This window comes from Triturus cristatus, chromosome 8, assembly GCF_964204655.1.
Source record: "Triturus cristatus chromosome 8, aTriCri1.1, whole genome shotgun sequence".
Lineage (NCBI taxonomy): Eukaryota > Metazoa > Chordata > Amphibia > Caudata > Salamandridae > Triturus > Triturus cristatus.
This window is the reverse complement of record NC_140591.1, coordinates 1,561,375,783-1,561,400,534: the sequence shown is the minus strand read 5'-3', so window position 1 is coordinate 1,561,400,534 and position 24,752 is coordinate 1,561,375,783. Positions and strand designations below refer to the sequence as shown.

At 48.6% G+C, this 24,752-nt stretch overlaps 1 protein-coding gene across 1 annotated transcript in view; it reads right to left on the bottom strand.

The window, feature by feature from the left end:
• Nucleotides 1-456: 456 nt before the first annotated feature.
• Nucleotides 457-24,752, bottom strand: part of LOC146806141 (ubiquitin-like) — a 103,777-nt gene continuing 79,481 nt past the window's right edge. Inside the window, exon 3 of the mRNA XM_085620587.1 lies at nt 457-766. Coding sequence (XP_085476713.1) covers nt 515-766 — 252 coding nt within the window. The 3' untranslated portion in view covers nt 457-514. The remainder of the gene's footprint in view (nt 767-24,752) is intronic.

The window sequence follows — 24,752 nt, the reverse complement described above, 5'->3', positions numbered from 1 at the left end:
CCTGAATGTGTAATGTCAATACGGTGCTATGTAAAGCGCTTCAATACCTTTGGGTCGAGTTTGCGCTATATAAATATGCAAAAAAAAAAAAAACAGGAGAGATCACTGCGTGTTCCAAGTGTCCACAAGGCAAGAGGTGGTCGGCCGTTCTCCTTCCCGACCGCCAAACTTTAGAACTCTGCCTTCATCTCTTCGACCACCAACTGAATACATTTTATGCAATTGTTTGAAGGTCTCTTTGATCTATAAGCTATAGGTTGATTAATCCTGTCCCTCTTAAGTAGCTGGCAGCAGGATGCCTCTTTGGCTGCAGCTGCACACTTTACAGGTGTTATTGTTTAGACTCAAAAACTTAAAGGAGAATAGTCACAGAACAAGGCCACCCAACACATTGGTTGTTAAAACCTTAAACAGTGCGAAAAGATCACAAAAATAAAGCAAGCAATGAGAGGCTTGTTCTGTGAAGCCAACAACTTTATTGAAGCAAAAGTACAGAAATGGCACACATTAATACCTAAAATGGTGACACAGATTCCAGTTTCCTGAAAATCAAGAGCAAACGGAGAGTGAACTTCTCTTGAATGTCGTAGTAGGATAAGGTATGCTCATCATCAAGCTGCTTGTCAGCAAAGATCAACCTCTGGCGATCCTGAGGAATAAGTTCTTTGTCTTGGATTTTGCGTTTGACATTCTTAATCAAATCACTGGGCTCCACTTCAAGCGTGATATTCTTGCCGTCCAACATCGTGACAAAAATCGGCATTTTCTATTTAAGAAATGAAAAAATAGTTGGAACAAAACCAAACTGCAAAAAAAAAGTACATTTTGCATACAGCAGAATTCCTAACAGAACAAAGTTATGCACGTGTAGGCATCAAAGTGATAGTTTGGACCTAGTTTTTCACCTGTGCACAGTAAGTGCTAAATATAGTTCTGTTAATGCACAAAATAGTTTCTTGATATAACTATAACTGCTGAATTTCTATGGTTTTGTGTATAAATGTAGAACCCAACTATAACACCCATGTAACATTTTTTTTAAAAAAATCTGCTTCCTAACCATAATCGACAGAGAAAGCAAGCTTTAAGGATTGAAAACATACCCCTTTAGACTCTAGGGCATGGAGTTGCTGGCTAGGATCCGTACTTCCATTTCTACCTATGATGCTGAGCACCTAGACATGGAGTAGCTGAGCGCTATATAAACACTTCATTCATTATGTCCCTGTAGCCTTTGGTTATTTTTTCAGTGGCAGTCGCCACTAGAAAATTCTAGTCAGGTCCGCTTTTCTAGACTGAGCGTGTTTTGGTAACTTATCCCCCAAAAAAGTATATCCACCTCAGCTCCTTCCTGGTAAGTGTCAAGGGAGGGGGTGAATCCATCAAGCAGGGGCAGAGAAAAAAGGGCGGTCCCAAAATACAAAATACCCATGCATTTTCCATAGGCTTCTTTAAGGCGGCAAAAACTGTTGAATCAAATTATACTAAATATGTCAGGAAGCTAGATTTCTGCCCACATGAGGCTTTATGATTTGGCGTATATCCGTTCAGTAGTTTGCCATATTAAGGGTAAAAAAATGCATATTTTGGCAGTTGGGGTCACAAACAGCCCGTGAGGTGGAGAATTTAAAAAAAAATGGAGGCCTGGAATTGTTTGAATCCAGTTTTTCTTCTGTGAGCCTTCACACCCTCACAAGAGGCTCCGTCAAGCATTCTGATTGGTTGGCTGATGGAATCTTAAAAATAAAATTGCCACCATTACTGTGAACAATTTTAGGTGTTTAGGAAATTAAGTAAAGAGGTATATAAAAGGGCAGCTGAAATGCATGCTGTCCCCCTTGATTTAGAGAGGGCATGTCTAAGGGAGAACTACTGCGAGAAGAAAAAAACTGTAAATTGTTTTTACCTAAATTTTATGATCTAGCGGGATCATGAATAGTGAAAAGTAGACTTACACTCTGCTAGTAGGAATGCATATTGTGATGCTTTTTTTTTTTAAGTTGAAACAAGCAGTGTGATGAGCAGACGGTTACATTATTTTTATCTCATGGAATCATTTAAAGTAGGAAAGAGTAGGTGATGTTTGAATACACTCTGGTATGCACACTTTGTACTTTAGGAAGGAGTCTTACTTGAGATGGTGTTTATCGACATTTACTATTTACTCAACTCTTCCCAAGCCAATGGGCGTAGAGTTAAGGATCTTCCCACAATCTACTATGCACTCCCATAATCTGAGAGAGGTCTGACAGGAGAGGCCAATCCATCCCTGCATGATTACGCAGAAATCCAATTGGTCAAAAAGTTTGATCTGAGATGTGCCCAAGGGCATTGATAACAGATGATAAGGGGGCTTGGGTCAGGGGGGTGTAGGCAAAGCAGACAATATACATCTAGTGGCTGAATGAACACTGTGAAACCAGAAAACCTGAGATTAATCCCGGCTTCCCCACTTTTCTAGATTGTGTGATCTGAAGAAATTGTCCTTCCTTTTTCTTCAGCATCACATAAAAGGACAGCAAAATACATGATCTCAGGATATGCTTTGTACAAAACCTGCTCCTTTGTTTGATTTAAGAAACAATATGCGTATTCATGTATAATAGGAACCCAGGCCACCCAAAAAGTGCGTATTACTGACCTGCCTCTTTAGTTAACTTTTGACGTCGCCAAAGTAAGGAAAATAATTAATGCTTCTAAATTCATGCTTGACAACTATCACTTTAAGTTAATAATTATCAATGTACTGATATAATCAATTGTACTAAGGTGAAAAGGTTCTGCATGTTCAATGCACAATTGATCAGAGAACGTCATCATTTTTTCACATTTGCTGCAAAATGTCTTTAAAAATGAAGGTGTTTGTAAATTTAAGCACAGGACTACATTATTAACATCATGTAACAGCAATTAATCTTGAAATAAATCATTGCCTGTCTACTTAACTTCTTTTTATTGTTAGTAATGAGTCCAAAAGCAGTCCAGTGTTCTGGGTGACTAGTGGGGTCGCATGTGAAACAGGCCAGGAGGGCCGAATGAGGCCCAGGCTGTACTTAAAGAGTATCCATGCCCTACTATGTGTACCAGAGAGCAGAACCCCCTTTTTCATTATCATATTGAGAGCAGCTTCAAATATATGAGTTCAGTATCTCTGCTATACAAAGAAATGCTCAGTTTGATTGCATATACTAAACGTTTGCTCCACGTTTAATGATAATCTCCCCACCTATAGGGTACACATGATCTCTGACTTGTTAGTTAACTAAATAGCATTGGCATCAGGGCCAGGAGTGTCAATTGAGGTAAAGTGTTACAATTTGTTTTCTTCCTATTAATATATTTCTTCACAGAATTTAAAAAATGGGCTTTCGTAATTGACATTTTGAAATGTTGCTACAGTTCACCTAATCTTTAAATGTGTTTTGAAAAAACATGACTACAGCAGCTCATTTCACACTCTATGAACAGCCGGTCAGACAGTTCACTTCACAAAATCCCGGACCTCGACAGGCAGAGAAAGAAAAGCAATTGAAAGACGATGTATACTGACTTCTGATGTCTGTTTCTATAAACAGAACACATGTGACAAGATAAAAACAAGATTTAAAGCCATCTTTATTTCCCCTTCACTTCCTGAGTGTCTAGAACTCCTGTTCTTGCTCAGCTTTCCAGAACAGGAAATTAAGCCACAACTATAGCTCACCCTGATAAAATAGGACTTGCCACAGGGCATAGATTTCTCGAGGCCTGTATGTAAACCGGTCACCTGAGAAAGAGGTCTTAAAGAATAGGACTGTCCATTTACACACACACAGGTCATGTAAGATTTCAAATAAGGCAGCCCCTACCCCACTGCACAGATGAGTCATCAGAGAGAGAGAGATCTGACAGGTGAGGCCAGTCACTCCCTACTATGCACTCCAGTAATCCAAGAGAGATCTCGGCAGAGAGACTAGTCCTTTCACATAACCTACAATGCATCTCATATGAGAAAGAAGTTCGAAAGGAGAGAGTCCCTTCTCAAACCCTAGTGTGATCACCCAATATCCAAAAGTGTTCTTGGTAGAGGCAAGTGCTTTCCATATACTACTATTTTCTTACAAATCTGTTGCGATCTCGATGTCCTGCACACCTTACAAGAGTAATGAAACACTTAAAAATAGATTTACATAGTGAATAATAATACTATACATTTTTGAATAAACAGATTACTCTTAAGTTATAACTACAATTTGATGTAAATACAGGTACAAAAGGTAATGAAAAGCAGTTTTAGCACATTATGAAATGGGTGCTAGTTGTAAAGTATTCCATTTGGACATTGAAGGGAAGGAGGAGAGTCTGATTATTATAAATGTATATATCCAATGGAGCTTTCAAAAATAATATGATACAGAAATGGGGCTCTTTAAAAAGGATATAGTTAATTTAAATGAAATGTATGGAACAGATGAAATGGTGATAATGGGCGATTTTAATCACAAATGAAATTACGAAAAGTTAGATTACTGGTTTGAGGAAACTTTGAGCTCTTATGATATAGGGTCAGCAAAATTTCCCATGTGTGTAACTAATAACCAGGATGAAGCATTAGGGAAGTTTCTGGGATCAACTGGTTTAATATGCTTAAATGGTAGACTGGACCCAGACCGCCCAGCCACACAAACTTTTAGAGTAGGTACTCAACAGTGCCCTATAGATTATATCTTTGTCCAGGCTTGGAACTATGAATTAGTAAAAAAGTTCCGGATAATTAAGCATAAGGATAGTGACCATAATGTTTTATATTGCGAATATTTAAGGAGAGCGATAAGCCCATGTGAGAGAGTGATCCCCCAAAATGTGGAATATCCCAAGCGCCTTACTACAAAATTGACGGAAGAATATGTGAAGAAATGAGTAAACTTTCAACAAAACTTAACGAAGGACAGTGCTGTAGGGCAGGAGGTAGAATGGTACGAGGATAAAATAGTACAGGCTGTACATTGCCTTAGAGTGCATTTAAACGATAAGAAACAGGGAAAGGTAAAAATACAACATAGCCAAGGAAGGCAACCAAGGTGGTTTAATCTTGCCTGTAGGAATAAAAAAAGGGCCATTCGGAAAATAGAGCGGTGCCAGAGAAAATGTTATGAAGTTGGGTATTTAGAGATTCTGCTCAACTTGAAGAAAGAATACAAATCCTTAGTAAAGAAGGAGAAAAGGATCTTTAGGGAAAAATGTTGGGAAAACCTCCTAGAAACAATTGAAACTAAAAATATAAAAGAGTTCTGGAGGTTGATACAGGACGCAGCAGGAAGGACTCCGGGAAATATGAGCTGTGTGGTGGAAGAGGCAGCATGCGTAAATGACTTAGGAAATTTATATAAAGCAAATAAGAACTTGGAAATAAATAAGGAAAAATCCATCTGGACAGTATCCATAGATGAGTTAAAACCAGCCTTTAATATAGAAAAAGTAAAAGAAACAATCAAGAAGCTAAATTTATCTCGTGCAGCTGGACCTGATAATCTCCCAGCCATAATAATTAAAACTCAAATAGATTGGTGGGCAGGATTCCTATCCCATTGGTTTATGGCCATTTTAGATTCAGGTTGCATTCCTAAAACCTGGAGAGGGTCAATAATTAGACCACTACATAAAAAGGGCGATAGGAAGGACCCAATGAACTACAGGTTAATTAACTTATTGGACATTGGAGAAAAGGTATTCTCAAAAATAATCCTTGGTAGATTAAAGGAATGGGTAGAGCGGAGGTCGATAGTTCCAATAGAACAGGGAGGTTTTAAGGAAGGACATTTGACTATTGACCACTGCTTTGCCTTGTGGGTCGTGGCGCGGAAGTCCATGGAGCAGCAGGGCAAGCTGTATTGCTGTTTCGTGGACTTTCGCGCAGCGTTTGATTTGGTGGATAGGGAGTGTTTGTGGGAGACCATGAGTAACTATGAGGTTCCACCAGATCTCTTGATGGTGATTCAGGAGCTACACAGTCATAATTGGGCACAAGTAAGTAGAGATACATCTGGCGGCCTAACACCAGAAATAACAATAAATAATGGACTTAGGCAAGGTTGTGTTTTGGCTCCGCTTCTGTTTGCCATATTCCTAGCAGATTTGCCCTCTATTCTGAGTTCTGCTAGAGGCGCAAGCCTGAAAGTAAACGGAAGGCACCTGTCCTGTTTACTGTATGCCAACGATCTAGTAATATTGGACCAAACTGAGGTGGGTCTACAAAGAAAGCTGAATATTTTCAGCGCATATTGTACAGCAAAACGACTAACAGTAAACATGGACAAAACAAAGATTCTGTGCTTCGGGAAGAGGAATACGATGTGTAATTGGTATGTGGATCAAACTAAACTAGATATTGTAAATGAATATAAATATCTTGGAATATGGTTTACAAATTCTATGAAGTGGGGTATGCACCTTGAGGCACAGAAAATAAAAGCACAGCTGTCGGTATGCGGGTTGAAAAGATTCAATCAAAGTTATGGTGATATGTCCCATAAACCTCTATTGATGGCCTAGAAAGCGACGATTCCCCCACAACTCCAATATGGTTCAGAAATCTTCAATGGTAAAAGCTCCTGGGACAAAGAGGAAGGGAAATGCCTAAAATCTTTATTGTACATGCCAAGCTCAGCAATGATTCAAGCTATAAGACTGGAAGCAGGGCTGATAGCGTGGAATATTCAGGTGCAACAATGTCTACTCAGATTTTGGAATCGCTTGGGTCATGAGGAGGTCACAAAGGTATCTCAATGGTGTATGAAAGAGTTCCAATTTAGTGAGCTAAAATGGACTAAAGCCACAAGAAGCAAACTTCAGACCATCTGTGACCACCTGAAGGTGAAAATAGATCCGAAGACATTACAAATCAATGTAACAAAGAGTGTACTCAAAATGCAGGGAAAAGAATTGTCAAGAGCAATAGACCGGGAGTATTTGAGTAAGAAAGATTCTGTAAAATTTATGAGCAAAAGTAGGAAGAAAGATATAAGCTATCCCTATCTAGACATATTACCAAATCGATGGTTAAGAAGGGAAGTCTTAAGGATAGGAATTGGAATAAATCCGCTGTACCAAATAGTGCAATAAAATCAGGCCTAATGCAACCCGATGGTAAATGTATTTGTAAAATGGGGATGAAATGTAACATTTTACACATTTCATTGGATTGTCGAAAATGTGTACATTTACGTAAATTATTTCTTCGCCCGCTTTTTTTAAAGTATGATGTAAAGGCGCGCTTGCAAGCATGGGAGCTTCTTGCGGATATGGAAAATTTAGATATTGCGATAGCCATTGGGAAATATATGCAGGGTGTATATAAGTTTCATAATTCATTAGAGGCTTAAGCACAGAAAAGCGTATCGCTATCTAAAATTAAATACCATTGTATGATTTGTAGTTTAAAGACTTAATGTTTGTTCTAAATAAACTTTATGTTTGAAAAACAATATATATTAATGAATATGCTGAGCTGTCTCAATATGAGAGTTACAAGAACTAACAAGATGAACAATCTCAGCTCAAGTGTATTACTGTTTTATACTCAGACATTTTTGTAGAAAGCTTGCTAACAGTACACCCTTTCCTGTTATATTACAATACAGCAGTAATTCCCTTTTCAAAATAACGCTGCACACAGGTTTTATCCAGTTATTCTACCATAGATATCAAAAAAATAATTTAACCCCTTACATGCGGACGTGCAGGAGCCGTCTGATGCAAAAGTGCTCACAGGGGACGGCTCGAACGCATCCAACATGGCACAGGAAATATCTCTGATACAAACACCAGAGGGATTTACTTCCCCCCCAAAAAAATCAGCCTCCGGAGCTGGGGAAGAGCTTCCCAAGTTCCAGAGGCAGTTCTGATCCATTGGCTGAAATGATGATCAATGCGCACATTGGTCTGACGTAAATTCAGTGGAACCAAAACTGAATTCCCCCCTTTCCAATGTTATCCCTCCCTAGTGGAATCCTGTAATGGGTGGTGAACATACCAATGACCCCACCGCTCCAAAATTAAGTCTTTATGCCCCCTGAATGCAGATGAGGACAATAGTCCCTTAATTGCCCCCCTCACCCCAGGGATAGCAAGCCCATTAGGCACCAGGGATATATTAAGTGGACGGGCCCTTGACCAATGGTGTGCATGGACTGAATTGGCTGGCAGTGTGGCTTGCATGGATCCCCAATGTTTACTTACCCAGAAACCCCAGCAAACCTCAAATTTACTTAAGTCATATTTTCCTCACATTTCTGCCCCCCTCGCACAGAAATATATATATATATATATATTTTAATAAAGTTTAATGTTTTTAAGGGATTCTGAGTAACAGAACCTGGTGAGAGCAACACACATCACCCCATCCTGGATTCACCTGGGAGTCTATTTTTAAAAAACTGTAGAGGTTTGATAGGTTTCCCTAGGTGTCAGCTGAGCTAAGGTCCAAAAGCATGGAACCCCATCGGCACTCGAATTTAAGCCCCCAGCCCAGTTCGTGGCACAGTATTCCCCCAGCACCAAACCCAGCCTGCAGCAAAATATCCCCCCTGCTCTGAACCGTCAGCGGCAAAGTATCCCGCCTGACACTAAACCCAGTCTGTGGCAGAGTAACTCCCCCGGCACAGAAAAGTCTGAGGGAGAATATTCCCCCAGGCACTAATACCGAGCTGCACTATGGTTAAATACCCCCACCCCAGGGCACTGATCTCCACTTACACTAGGGTTAACTCCCCCAGGTACTAATCCCCACCTTTACTAATGTTAACTCCACCAGGCACTGATCAACACCTTCACTATGTTTAACTCCCCCCAGGCACTGATCCCCACCTGCACTATGGTTAAACCCCCCAGGCACTGATCTCTGCCTACACTATGGTTAGCACGTTCACGGGCACTGATCCCCACCTGCACTATGGTTAACCTCCCACCCGAGAGCACTGATCCCCACCTTCACTATGGTTACCCCACCAAGGTACTCATCCCCACTTTCACTATGGTTAATCCCCCGGGCACTGATCCCTGCCTTCACTATGGTTAGCCCCCCTGGGCACTGATCCCCAACTTCACTGTGGTTAACCCCCTCCCACGGGCACTGACCCCTGCTTCACTATGGTTAACCCCCCCGGGCACCAATCCCTGCCTTCCTTATGGTTAACAGCCTGCCGGCACTGATCACTGCCTGTACTATGGTTAACCCCCCCACCCCAGGGCACTGATCCCAGCCTTCACTATGGTTACCCCCCCAGGCACTGATCCCCACCTTCACTATGGTTAACCCGCCTCGCACTGAACCCTGCCTTCACTATGGTTAACACCCCCCTGGCACTGATCCCCACCGGCACTATGGTTGACCATCCAGGCACTGATCCCCTCCTGCACTATGGTTAAATCCACCACCCGGCACTGATCCCCATCTGCACTATGGTTATCCGCTCCAGGGCACTGATCCCAGCCTTCGCTATGGTTAAACCCCAGGCAATAATCCCTGCCTTCACTATGGATACCCCCCGGCACTGATCCCTACCTGCACTATGGTTTCCCCCCAGGGCACTGCCCCAACCTGCACTATTATTAACCCCCCTGGTACTGATCCCCACCTGCACTATGGTTAACCCCCAGGTACTGACCCCTGCTTCACTATGGTTAACCCCCCCCGGCACCAATCCCTGCCTTCCTTATGGTTAACAGCCTCCCGGCACTGATCACTGCCTGTACTATGGTTAACCCCCCCACCCCAGGGCACTGATCCCAGCCTTCACTATGGTTACCCCCCCAGGCACTGATCCCCACCTTCACTATGGTTAACCCGCCTCGCACTGAACCCTGCCTTCACTATGGTTAACACCCCCCTGGCACTGATCCCCACCGGCACTATGGTTGACCATCCAGGCACTGATCCCCTCCTGCACTATGGTTAAATCCACCACCCGGCACTGATCTCCACCTGCACTATGGTTATCCGCTCCAGGGCACTGATCCCAGCCTTCGCTATGGTTAAACCCCAGGCAATAATCCCTGCCTTCACTATGGATACCCCCCGGCACTGATCCCTACCTGCACTATGGTTTCCCCCCAGGGCACTGCCCCAACCTGCACTATTATTAACCCACCTGGTACTGATCCCAACCTGCACTATGGTTAACCCCAGGTACTGATCCGGGCCTTCACTATGGTTAACCCCCAGGGCACTGATCCCCGCCTTCACCATGGTTAACTCCCCGGGCACTGATCCCCACCTGCACTATGGTTACCCCCAGGGCACTGCCCCACTTGCAATAGTATTAACCCCCGGGCACCGATCCCCACCTGCACTATGGTTAGCCCCCCAGGGCAATGATGCCCAAGTGCACTATGGCTAACCCCCCCAGGGCACTGATCCCCACCTACACTATGGTTAAACACCCTCAGGTACTGATCCCCACCTCCACTATGGTTAACCCCCCTGGGCACTGATCCCTACCTTCACTATGGTTAACAGCCCCCTGGACACTGATCCCCGCCTGCACAATGGTTACCCCCTGCCCTAGGGCACTGATCCCCACCTTCACTATGGTTAACACCCCAAGGCACTGATCCCCACCTTCACTATGGTTAACCCCCAGGCACCGAGCCCAGCCTTCGCTATGGTTAACCCCCCGAGCACTGATCCCCACCTTCACTATGGTTAATTCCCCCCGCCTGCAATTATTCCCAACTGCACTATGGTTAACCCCCCCAGGCACTGACCCATGCCTGCACTATGGTTAACTCCACCCAGGGCACTGATCCCAACCTGCACTATTATTAACCCCCCAGGCACTGATCCCCACTTGCAGTATGGTTAACCATCTTCGGGCAATGATTCCCACATTCACCATGGCTAACCCCCGGGCACTGATCCCCATCTGCACTATGATTAACCACCCGGGCACTAATTCCCACCTGAACTATGGTTAACACTCCCGGGCACTAATCCCCACCTGCACTATGGTTAACCCCCCAAGCACTAATCCATGCCTTCAATGTGGTTCACTCCCCCTGTTACTGATCCTCACCTTCACTATGGTTAACCTCCCACAGCATTCATCACTGCCTTCACTATGGTTAACCCCCCCTGGGCACTGATCCCCGCCTTCACTATGGTTAACCCCCCCAGGCACTGATGCCCACCTTCACTATGGATAAACCCTCCAGGCACCGATCCCAACCTGCACTATGGTTAAACTCCCCAAGCACTGAACCCTAACTGCACTATGGTTAACAACCTTGGGCACTGTTCCCCACCTGCACTATGGTTAATTCCCCCCAGGGCACTGATCCCAACCTGCACTAAGGTTAAAACCCCCCTGGCACTGATCCCCACCTTCAACATGGTTAACCGTTATGGCACTGATCCCCACCTGCACTATTATTAACCCCCCAGGCACTGATCCCCACTTGCAGTATGGTTAACCATCTTCGGGCAATGATTCCCACATTCACCATGGCTAACCCCCGGGCACTGATCCCCATCTGCACTATGATTAACCACCCGGGCACTAATTCCCACCTGAACTATGGTTAACACTCCCGGGCACTAATCCCCACCTGCACTATGGTTAACCCCCCAAGCACTAATCCATGCCTTCAATGTGGTTCACTCCCCCTGTTACTGATCCTCACCTTCACTATGGTTAACCTCCCACAGCATTCATCACTGCCTTCACTATGGTTAACCCCCCTGGGCACTGATCCCCGCCTTCACTATGGTTAACCCCCCCAGGCACTGATGCCCACCTTCACTATGGATGAACCCTCCAGGCACCGATCCCAACCTGCACTATGGTTAAACTCCCCAAGCACTGAACCCTAACTGCACTATGGTTAACAACCTTGGGCACTGATCCCCACCTGCACTATGGTTAACCTCCTGCCCCAGGACACTGATCCCTGCCTTCACTATGGTTAACCCCCCTCGGCACTGATCCCTACCTTCACTGTGGTTAACCCCCCTCCCAGGGGCAACGATCACCACCTGCACTATGGTCACCCCCGGGCACTAATCCTCACATGAACTATGGTTAACCCCCAGGGTAGTGATCCCCCCCTGCACTATGGTTAAGCCCATGGGACATTGATCCCAACAATCACTAAGGTTAACCCCCTGGGCACTGATCTCTGCCTTCACTATGGTTAACCCCAGGCACTGATTCCCACCTTCACTATGGTTAACTGCCCTCTGGCACTGAACCCTACCTTCACTATGGTTAACCCCCCCACAGCACTGATCCCTGCCTTCACTATCGTTAACCCCCAATTGCACTGATACCTGCATTCACTGTGGTTAACCCCCAGGCATGGATCCCCACCTGCACTGTGGTTAACTCCCCAGTCACTGATCTCTGCCTGCAACTTTGGTTAACCCCCTGACCCTCAGGGCAGCGATCCCTGCCTTTACTATGGTTACCCCATCAGGCACTGATTCCCTCCTGCACTATTATTAACCCCCCCTGGACACTGGTTAACGCCCCCGGGATCTGATCCCCACCTGCACCATGGTTAAACCCCCAGGCAATTATTGCCACCTGCACCATGGTAAACCCCTGGACAATGATCCCCACCTGCACCATGGTTACCCGGGGGCACTGATCCCCACCTGCACTATGCTTAACCCCCCTTGCACTGATCCCCACCTGCACTATAGTGTAATCCCCCTGGGCACTGATCCCTAACTTCACTAAGGTTACCCCCGGGAACTGATCTTCACCTTAAATATGGTTAACCCCTGTACACTGATCACCACCTGCACCATAGTTAACCCCCCAAGAAACTGATCCCTGCCTTCACTATGGTTAACCCCCCCCGGCGCCGGGCACTTATCCCCACTTCACTGTGGTTAACCCCCCTGGGCACTGATCCCAGCCTTCACTTTGGTTAACTACCCCGTGCACTGATCCCCACCTTCACTAAAGTTAACCCCCTGGCACTGATCCCTGCCTGCTCTATGGTTAACCTCCCAGGAAACTTATCCCTGCCTTCACTATGGTTAACAACCCCCCGGCCCGAGCACTGATCTCCACCTTCACTATGGTTAACCCCCCTGGGCACTGATCTCCCCCTGCACTATGGTTAAGCCCCCAGGACATTGATCCCCACCTTCACTAAGGTAAACCCACTGGGCACTGATCCCTGCCTTCACTATGACCAACCCCCCAGGCACTGATCCCCGCTTTCACTAAAGTTAACTCCCAGGGCACTGATCCCCACCTTCACTATGGTTAACCGCCCAGGTATTGATCCCTCCTTCAATATGGTAAACCCCTCAAAGCACTGATCCCCGCCTGCTCTATGGTTAACCTCCCAGGAAACTGATCCCTGCCTTCACTATGGTTAACCCCCCCCGGCCCTGAGCACTGATCTCCACCTTCACTATGGTTATCCCCCTGGGCACTGATCCCCACCTTCACTGTGGTTAATCTCCCTGGGCACTGATCCTAGCCTTCACTATGGTTAACCCCCCACATCACTGATCCCCGCCTTCAGTATGGTTAACCCCTCTGGGCACTGATACCTGCCTTCATTGTGGTTCACCCCCCCGGACATGGATCCCCACCTGCACTGTGGTTAACTCCCCCAGGCACTGATCTCTGCCTGTAACTATGGTTAACCCCCCTGCCCCCAGGGCAGTCATCCCTGCCTTTACTATGGTTACCCCATCAGGCACTGATCCCCACCTGCACTATTATTAACCCCAACTGGGCACTGATCCCCACCTGCATAATGGTTAACCACCACAGGTTCTGATCCCCACCTGCACCATGGTTAACCCCCAGGCAATGATCCCCATCTGCACCATGGTAAAACCCCACGGACAATGATCCCCACCTGCACCATGGTTACCCCGGACACCGATCCCCACCTGCACTATGCTTAACCCCCTTGCACTGATCCCCACCTGCACTATAGTTTAACCCCCCAGGGCACTGATCCCTAACTTTACTAAGGTTACCCCCTGTACACTGATCACCACCTTCACTATGGTTAACCAACCCCTCAGGCACTGATCTTCACTTTAATTATGGTTAAACCACTGCACAGATCCCTGCATGCACTACAGTTAAACCCCTCCAGGCACTGATCTTCACCTGCCCTAAGGTTAAACCCCCAGGACACTAATCCCTACCTTCACTATGGTCAACACCCCCAGGCACTGATCCACACCTGCTCTATGGTTAACCCCCAGGCACTGACCCCTGCCTGCACTATGGTTAACCCACCCCCGGCAATGATCTCCACCTTCACTATGGTTAACCCCATGGGAACTGATCCCCACATGCACTATGGTTAACTACCCCCCAAGGCACTGATCCCTGCCTGCACTATGGTTAACCCAACCAGGGCACAGAACCTCGCCTTTACCATGGTTAAACCCACCCGCACTAATCTTCAGCTGCACTATGGTTAGCCATCCCAGGCATTTTTCCCCGCTTGCACTATGGTTAAACCCCATGGGCACTGATCCCCACTTACACTATGGTTACCTCCCCAGGGCACTGATCCCCACCTGCACTATAGTGAACCCCCCAGGAAACTGATCCCTGCCTTCACTATGGTTAAAACCCCCCAGGCATTGTTCTCTACCTGCACTATGGTTAACACCCCCGGGCACTGATCCTCACCTGCACTATGGTTAACGTCCTGCCTCAAGGCACTGATCCCACCTTCTCTATTGTTACCCCACCAGGGCACTGATCCCCACCTTCACTATGGTTAACCCCCCAGGCACTGATCCTTACCATCACTGTGTTTAACCCCCCTCCCACGGGCGTTGATCCTCGCCTTCACTTTGGTTAACCCCCAGACACTGAACCCTGTCATAACATGGCTAACAGCCCCCCAGGCACTGATCCCTGCCTATGGTTAACTGTCCGACCCCAGGGCACTGATACCCACCTTCACTATGGTTAACCCCCCCCTGACACCGATCCCTGCCTTCACTGTGGTTAACTCCCCCGGGTATTGATCTCCACCTGCATTGTGGTTAACTCCCCCAGGCAATGATCTCTGTCTGCACTATGATTAACCCCCCCAGGGCAGTGATCCCTGCCTTTACTATGGTTACCCCATCAGGCACTGATCCCCACCTGCACTATTATTAACCCCCCTGGGCACTGTTCTCCACCTGCGCAATGGTTAACCCAAGGGCACTGACCCCCACCTGCACTATGGTTAACTTCCCCCATGGCACTGATCAATGCCTGCACTATTTTTATCCCCCCAGGGCACTGATCCCCACCTTCACTATGGTTAAACCTGCCCGGCACTAATCTGCAGCTGCACTATGGTTAACCATCCCAGGCACTGATCCCCGCTTGCACTATGGTTAACGCCCCGGGCACTTATCCCCACTTGCGCAATAGTTACCTCCCCAGGGCATTGATCCCCACCTTCACTATGGTTTACCCCCCCAGGCACTGATCCATGCCTGCACTACAGTTAAACTCCCCAGGATCTGATCCCCACCTTCACTATGGTTAACCTCCCGGCACTGATCCCCGCTTTCACTGTGGATAACCCCTGTGCACTGATCCCCGCCTTCACTGTTGTTAACCCCCAGGCACTGATCCCCACCTTCACTATGATTAACCTCCCACGGCACTGATCCCCGCTCTCACTATGGTTAACCCCAGGCACTGATCCCCACCTGCACTATGGTTAACCCCAGGCACTGATCCCCACCTGTACTATTGTCAGCCCCTCGCCCCAGGGCACTGATCCATGCCTGCACTATGGTTAACCCTCCTGCCCCAGGGCACTGATCGCCACCTTCACCATGGTAAACCCTCGGGTAATGATCCCCACCTGCATCATGGTTACACCCCAGGCACTGATCCCCACCTGCACCATGCTTAACCCCCATGCACTGATCCCTACTTGCACTATGGTTTAACCCCCAGGGGCACTGATCCCCACCTTCACTAAGGTTACCCCCCAGGCACTGATCTACACCTTCACTATGGTTAACCTCCCCGTGCACTGATCACCCCCTTCACTATGGTTAACCAACCCTACAGGGCACTGATTCCCACTTTAAATATGGTTAACCCACTGCACAGATCCCCGCATGCACTACAGTTAAACCCTCCGAGGACACTGATCCCTGCCTTCACTAAGGTTAACCCTCCGGGGCACTGATCCCTGCCTTGACTATGGTTCACGCCCCCAGGCACTGATCCCTGCCTTCACTATGGTTAACATCCCGGGCACGGATCCACGCCTTCACAGTGGTTAACTCCCCCCCGGCACTGATCCTCACCTTCACTATGGTTAAGCCCCCACAGCACTGATCCCCGCCTTCACTATGGCTAAGCCCCCGGGCACTGATCCCTGCCTTCACTGTGGTTAACCCCCCAGGCACTGATGCCCACCTTCACTATGGTTAACACACCGGGCACTGATCACTACCTGTACTATGGTTAAACAACCACCAGGCACTGATCCCCACCTGCACTATGGTTAACCTCCTGCCCCAGGGCACTGGTCCCCTCCTTCACTATGGTTACCCCACCAGAGCACTGATCCCTACCTTCCCTGTGGTTAACCCCCTGGGCACTAATCCCCACCTGCACTAAGGTTAACCTCCGGCATTGATCCCCACCTTCACTATGGTTAACCTCAAGGGCACTGAACCTCACCTGCACTATTGTTAACTCCCCCCATGGCACTGATCAATGCCTGCACTATGGTTATCCCACCTGGGCAATGATCCCCACCTTCACTATGATTAAACCCACCCGGCACTAATCTGAAGCTGCACTATGTTTAACCATCCCATGCACTGATCCCCGCTTGCACTATGGTTAACCCCCCGGGCACTTATCCCCACTTGTGCAATGGTTACCTCCCCAGGGCATTGATCCCCAACTGCACTATGGTTAACCCCCCCAGGAAACTGATCCCTGCCTTCACTCTGGTTATCCCCTTGGGCACTGATCCCCACCTTCACTGTGGTTAACCCCCCTGGGCACTGATCCCAGCCTTCCCTATGGTTAACTCCCCCAGGGCACTGATCGATGCATTCACTATGGTTAACCTCTCAGGCACTGATCCCCGCCTGCAGTATGGTTACCCCATTATGTCACTGAACCCCACATGCACTGTTATCAACCCTCATGGTCACTGATCCCCACATGCAATATGTTTAACCACCCTCCTGCAATGATTTCCACCTGCACCATGCTTAACCCCCATGCACTGATCCCTAAATGCACTATGGTTTAACCCCCAGGGGCATTGATCTCCACCTTCACTAAGGTTACCCCCAGGCACTGATCTCCACCTTCACTATGGTAAACCTCCCCATGTACTGATCACCCCCTTCAATATGGTTAACCAACCCTACAGGGAACTGATTCCCACTTTAATTATGGTTAACCCACTACACAGATCCCCGCATGCACTACAGTTAAACCCCCCGGCACTGATCCCCACCTGCACCTTGGTTAAACCCTCCCAGGACACTGATCCCTGCCTTCACTAAGGTTAACCCTCCCAGGCACTGATCCCTGCCTTGACTATGGTTAACGCCCCCAGGCACTGATCCCTGCCTTCACTATGGTTAACCTCCCGGGCACTGATCTATGCCTTCACTGTGGTTAACTCCCTCCCCAGCACTGATCCCCACCTTCACTATGGTTAACCCTCCCGTGCACTGAACCCTGCCAGCACTATGGTTAACCCCCCTGGCACTGATCCATGCCTTCACAGTGGTTAACTCCCCCCCGGCACTGATCCTCACCTTCACTATGGTTAACCCCCCACAGCACTGATCCCCGCCTTCACTATGGCTAAGCCCCCGGGCACTGATCCCTGCCTTCAGTGTGGTTAACCCCCCCAGGCACTGATCCCCACCTTCACTATGGTTAACACACCGGGCACTGATAACTACCTGTACTATGGTTAAACAACCACCAGGCACTGATCCCCACCTGCACTATGGTTAACCTCCTGCCCCAGGGCACTGGTCCCCTCCTTCACTATGGTTACCCCACCAGGGCACTGGTCCCTACCTTCCCTGTGGTTAACCACCTGGGCACTAATCCCCACCTGCACTAAGGTTAACCCCCGGCATTGATCCCCACCTTCACTATGGTGAACCTCAAGGACACTGAACCTCACCTGCACTATTGTTAACTCCCCCCATGGCACTGATCAATGCCTGCACTATGGTTATCCCACCTGGGCAATGATCCCCACCTTCCCTATGATTAAACCCACCCGGCACTAATCTGCAGCTGCACTATGGTTAACCATCCCATGCACTGATCCCCGCTTGCGCTATGGTTAACCTCCCCCGGGCATTTATCCCCACTTGTGCAATGGTTGGATGTATGACGTTACAACGCACACTTTTACAACACATGCACTTACAACGCATTTTTTACAACGCATAATCCATTACAACGCATGACATTACAACGCATGACACTACAACGCATTTTTAAAAAATACCATTACAACGCATTTCCATTACAACGCATACTACCTTTACAACGCATACCATTACAACGCATAATATTAAATTACATTTAAGGTAAGTATTAGATAGTATAGGGGTAAAAGTTACTTTTCTAACTCCAGGGGGTGCAACAGTAGGGTAAGTGTTGGATAGTATAGGTGTAAAAATTACTATTCTAACTCCAGGGGGTGCAACAGTGGGGTAAGTGTTGGATAGTATAGGGGTAAAAATTACTATTCTAACTCCAGGGGGTGCAACAATAGGGTAAGTGTTGGATAGTATAGGGGTAAAAATTACTATTCTAACTCCAGGGGGTGCAACAGTAGGGTAAGTGTTGGATAGTATAGGGGTAAAAATTACTATTCTAACTCCAGGGGGTGCAACAGTAGAGTAAGTGTTGGATAGTATAGGGGTAAAAATTACTATTCTAACTCCAGGGGGTGCAACAGTAGGGTAAGTGTTGGATAGTATAGGGGTAAAAATTACTATTCTAACTCCAGGGGGTGCAACAGTAGGGTAAGTGTTGGATAGTATAGGGGTAAAAATTACTATTCTAACTCCAGGGGGTGCAACAGTAGGGTAAGTGTTGGATAGTATAGGGGTAAAAATTACTATTCTAACTCCAGGGGGTGCAACAGTAGGGTAAGTGTTGGATAGTATAGGGGTAAAAATTACTATTCTAACTCCAGGGGGTGCAACAGTAGGGTAAGTGTTGGATAGTATAGGGGTAAAAATTACTGTTCTAACTCCAGGGGGTGCAACAGTAGGGTAAGTGTTGGATAGTATAGGGGTAAAAATTACTATTCTAACTCCAGGGGGTGCATCAGTAGGGTAAGTGTTGGATGGTATAGGGGTAAAAATTACTATTCTAACTCCAGGGGGTGCAACAGTAGGGTAAGTGTTGGATAGTGTAGTGTAATATTATGCGTTGTAATGGTATGCGTTGTAATGGTAGTATGCGTTGTAATGGAATGCATTGTAAAGGTAGTTTTTAAAAATGCGTTGTAGTGTCATGCGTTGTAATGTCATGCGTTGTAATGGATTATGCGTTGTAAAAAATGCGTTGTAAAGGTAGTGCGTTGTAAAAGTTGCGTTGTAAAGGTTGTTCCCCGCAATGGTTACCTCCCCAGGGCATTGATCCCCACCTGCACTATGGTTAACACCCCCCAGGAAACTGATCCCTGCCTTCACTCTGGTTATCCCCTTGGGCACTGATCCCCACCTTCACTGTGGTTAACCCCCCTGAGCACTGATCCCAGCCTTCCCTATGGTTACCTCCCCCAGGGCACTGATCCATGCATTCACTATAGTTAACCTCCCACGCACTGATCCCCGCCTGCAGTATGGTTACCCCATTATGTCACTGAACCCCACATGCACTGTTATCAACCCTCATGGTCACTGATCCCCACATGCAATATGTTTAACCACCCTCCTGCAATGATTTCCACCTGCACCATGCTTAACCCCCCATGCACTGATCCCTACTTGCACTATGGTTTAACCCCCAGGGGCACTGATCCCCACCTTCACTAAGGTTACCCCCAGGCACTGATCTCCAAATTCACTATGTTAAACCTCCCCGTGCACTGATCACCCCCTTCAATATGGTTAACCAACCTTACAGGGCACTGATTCCCACTTTAATTATGGTTAACCCACTGCACAGATCCCCACATGCACCACAGTTAACCCCCCCCCCCGGCACTGATCCCCACCTGCACTTTGGTTAAACCCTCCCAGGACACTGATCCCTGCCTTCACTAAGGTTAACCCTCCCGGGCACTGATCCCTGCCTTGACTATGGTTAACGCCTCCAGGCACTGATCCCTGCCTTCACTATGGTTAACCTCCTGGGCACTGATCTATGCCTTCACTGTGGTTAACTCCCTCCCCAGCACTGATCCCCACCTTCACTATGGTTAACCCTCCCGTGCACTGAACCCTGCCAGCACTATGGTTAACCCCCCTGGCACTGATCCATGCCTTCACAGTGGTTAACTCCCCCCGGCACTGATCCTCACCTTCACTATGGTTAACCCCCCACAGCACTGATCCCCGCCTTCACTGTGGCTAAGCCCCCGGGCACTGATCCCTGCCTTCAGTGTGGTTAACCCCCCCAGGCACTGATCCCAACCTTCACTATGGTTAACACACCGGGCACTGATCACTACCTGTACTATGGTTAAACAACCACCAGGCACTGATCCCCACCTGCACTATGGTTAACCTCCTGCCCCAGGGCACTGGTCCCCTCCTTCACTATGGTTACCCCACCAGGGCACTGATCCCTACCTTCCCTGTGGTTAACCCCCTGGGCACTAATCCCCACCTGCACTAAGGTTAACCCCTGGCATTGATCCCCACCTTCACTATGGTTAACCTCAAGGGCACTGAACCTCACCTGCACTATTGTTAACTCCCCCCATGGCACTGATCAATGCCTGCACTATGGTTATCCCACCTGGGCAATGATCCCCACCTTCACTATGATTAAACCCACCCGGCACTAATCTGCAGCTGCACTATGGTTAACCATCTCATGCACTGATCCCCTCTTGCACTATGGTTAACCCCCCCGGGCACATATCCCCACTGGTGCAATGGTTACCTCCCCAGGGCATTGATCCCCACCTGCACTATGGTTAACCCCCCCCAGGAAACTGATCCCTGCCTTCACTCTGGTTATCCCCTTGGGCACTGATCCCCACCTTCACTGTGGTTAACCCCCCTGGGCACTGAACTCAGCCTTCCCTATGGTTAACTCCCCCAGGGCACTGATCCATGCATTCACTCTGGTTAACCTCCCGGGCAATGATCCCCGCCTGCAGTATGGTTAACCCCCCTGGCACTGATCCATGCCTTCACAGTGGTTAACTCCCCCCGGCACTGATCCTCACCTTCACTATGGTTAACCCCCCACAGCACTGATCCCCGCCTTCACTGTGGCTAAGCCCCCGGGCACTGATCCCTGCCTTCAGTGTGGTTAACCCCCCCAGGCACTGATCCCAACCTTCACTATGGTTAACACACCGGGCACTGATCACTACCTGTACAATGGTTAAACAACCACCAGGCACTGATCCCCACCTGCACTATGGTTAACCTCCTGCCCCAGGGCACTGGTCCCCTCCTTCACTATGGTTACCCCACCAGGGCACTGATCCCTACCTTCCCTGTGGTTAACCCCCTGGGCACTAATCCCCACCTGCACTAAGGTTAACCCCCGGCATTGATCCCCACCTTCACTATGGTTAACCTCAAGGGCACTGAACCTCACCTGCACTATTGTTAACTCCCCCCATGGCACTGATCAATGCCTGCACTATGGTTATCCCACCTGGGCAATGATCCCCACCTTCACTATGATTAAACCCACCCGGCACTAATCTGCAGCTGCACTATGGTTAACCATCTCATGCACTGATCCCCTCTTGCACTATGGTTAACCCCCCCGGGCACATATCCCCACTGGTGCAATGGTTACCTCCCCAGGGCATTGATCCCCACCTGCACTATGGTTAACCCCCCCCAGGAAACTGATCCCTGCCTTCACTCTGGTTATCCCCTTGGGCACTGATCCCCACCTTCACTGTGGTTAACCCCCCTGGGCACTGAACTCAGCCTTCCCTATGGTTAACTCCCCCAGGGCACTGATCCATGCATTCACTCTGGTTAACCTCCCGGGCAATGATCCCCGCCTGCAGTATGGTTACCACATTATGTCACTGATCCCCACATGCACTGTTCTCAACCCTCATGTTCACTGATCCCCACATGCAGTAAGTTTAACCACCCTCCTGCAATGATTTCCACATGCACCATGGCTATACGCCCCGGGCACTGATCCCCATCTGAACTATTATTAACCCCCTGGGCACTGATCCCCACCTGAGCTATGGTTAAGCCTCACAGGACACTGATCCCTTCCTTCACTGTGGTTAACTCCCCCCCGGCACTGATCCCTGCCTTCCCTATGTTTAACCCCCGGGAATTGATTCCTGCCTTCACTGTGTAAACCCACTGACACTGATCCCCGCCTTCCCTATAGTTAACCCCCAGGCACTGATCCCCACCTTCACTATGGTTAACACCCCGGGCACTGATCACTGCCTGCACTATGGTTAAACCCCCACCAGGCACTGATCCCTTCCTGCACTATGGTTAACGCCCCCTGGGCACTGATCCCCACTTGCACTATGGTTAACCTCCTGCCCCAGGGCACTGATCCCTTCCTTCACTATGGTTACCCCACCAGGGCAATGATCCCTACCTCCCTGTGGTTAACCCCTGGGTCACTAATCCCCACCTGCACTATGGTTAACCCTCCAGGTACTGATCCACGCCTTCACTCTGGTTAACTCCCCCAGCACTGATCCTTACCTTCACTATGGCTAACCCCCCACAGCACTGTTCCCCGCCTTCACTTGTGTTAACCCCGAGGGCACCGATATCTGCCTTCACTGTGGTTAACCCCCCTGGCACTGATCCCCGCCTTCACTATAGTTAACCCCCCAGGTACTGATCCACGCCTTCACTGTGGTTAACTCCCCCGGCACTGATCACTACCTGCACTATGGTTAAACCCCCCCAGGCACTGATCACCACCTTCACTATGATTAACCTCCCAGGGCACTGATCCCTGCCTTCACTATGGTTAACCCCGGGCACTGATCTCCACCTGTACTATGGTTCCCCTTACCACAGGTCACTGATTCATGCCTGCACTATGGTTAAGCCCCAGGGCACTGATCCCCACCTGCACTATGGTTAACCTCCTGCCCAGGGCACTGATCCCCGCATTCACTATGGTTAACCCCCCGGGCACTGATCCCTGCCTTCACTGTGGTTAACCCCCCCTGGTACTGATCCCCGCCTTCACTATAGTTAACCCCCAGGTACTGATCCCCACCTTCACTATGGTTAACACCCCGGGCACTGATCACTACCAGCACTATGGTTAAACCCCACCAGGCACTGATCACCCCCTTTACTATGGTTAACTCCCAGGGCACTGATCCTTGCCTTCACTATGGTTAACCCCAGGCACTGATCCCCACCTGCACTATGGTTAACCTCAGGCACTGATCCCCACCTGTACTATGGTTCCCTTTGCCACAGGTCACTGATTCATGCCTGCACTATGGTTAAGCCCCAGGGCACTGATCCACGCCTGCACTATGGTTAACAATGCAGGGCACTGATCTCCGCCTTCAATATGGTTAACCCCCTGGCACTGATCCCCTCCTTTACTTTGGTTAACTCCCCGTGCTCTGATCCCCACCTTCACTGTGGTTAACTCCCCTCGGCACTAATCCCCACCTTCACTATGGTTAACCCCCGCTCAGGACTGATCCCCGCGTTCATTATGGTTAACCCCCCAGGCACTGATACCCACCTTCACTATGGTCAACAGCCCCCAGACACTGATCCCGCCTTCACTATGATTAATCACCCACCCCCAGGGCACTGATCCTCGCCTTCACTATGGTTAATCCCCCAGGGACTGATCCCCACCTGCACTCAGTACCAACCGCCCTTTACATTGAACCATATGCAACAGAGAATACAGCCCCCTGGCACTGATCCCAGTCTGCACTATTGGTTACCCTCCTGGGCACTTATCCCCGCCTGCACTATGGTTAATCCCCAGGGCACTTATCTCCACCTGCATTACGATTATTCCCCCAGGGCAATGATCCCAACCTTCACTATGTTTAATCCCCCAGTGACTGATCCCCACCTTCAATATGGTTATCCCCCAGGGCAATGATTTGCACCTGCACTATCCCTCCCAGGCAATGATCCCCACGTGCACCATGGCAAACCCTCCCGAGCACTGATCCCTGCCTGCACTATGGTTAACCCTCCCGGGCAATGATCCCCATCTGAACTATGGATAACCCCCCCAGGCACTGATCTCCGCCTGCACTTTGGATAACATCAGGCACGGATCCCCACCTGTACTATGGTTAAATTCCCCAGGGCACTGATCCCCGCCTTCACTAAGGTTAACCCCCGGGCACTGATCCCAGCCTTCACTATGATTAAAACCCCTGCAGGCACTGATCCCCGCCTTCACTAAGGTTAACCCCCTGGGCACTGATCCCCACCTTCACTAAGGTTAAACCCCGGGCACTGATCCCCACCTTCACTATGGTTAACCCACCAGGGCACTGATCCGCGCCTCACTATGGTTAACCCCTGGCACTGATCCCCACCTGCACTATGGTTAACCCCAGGCACTGATCGCCACCTG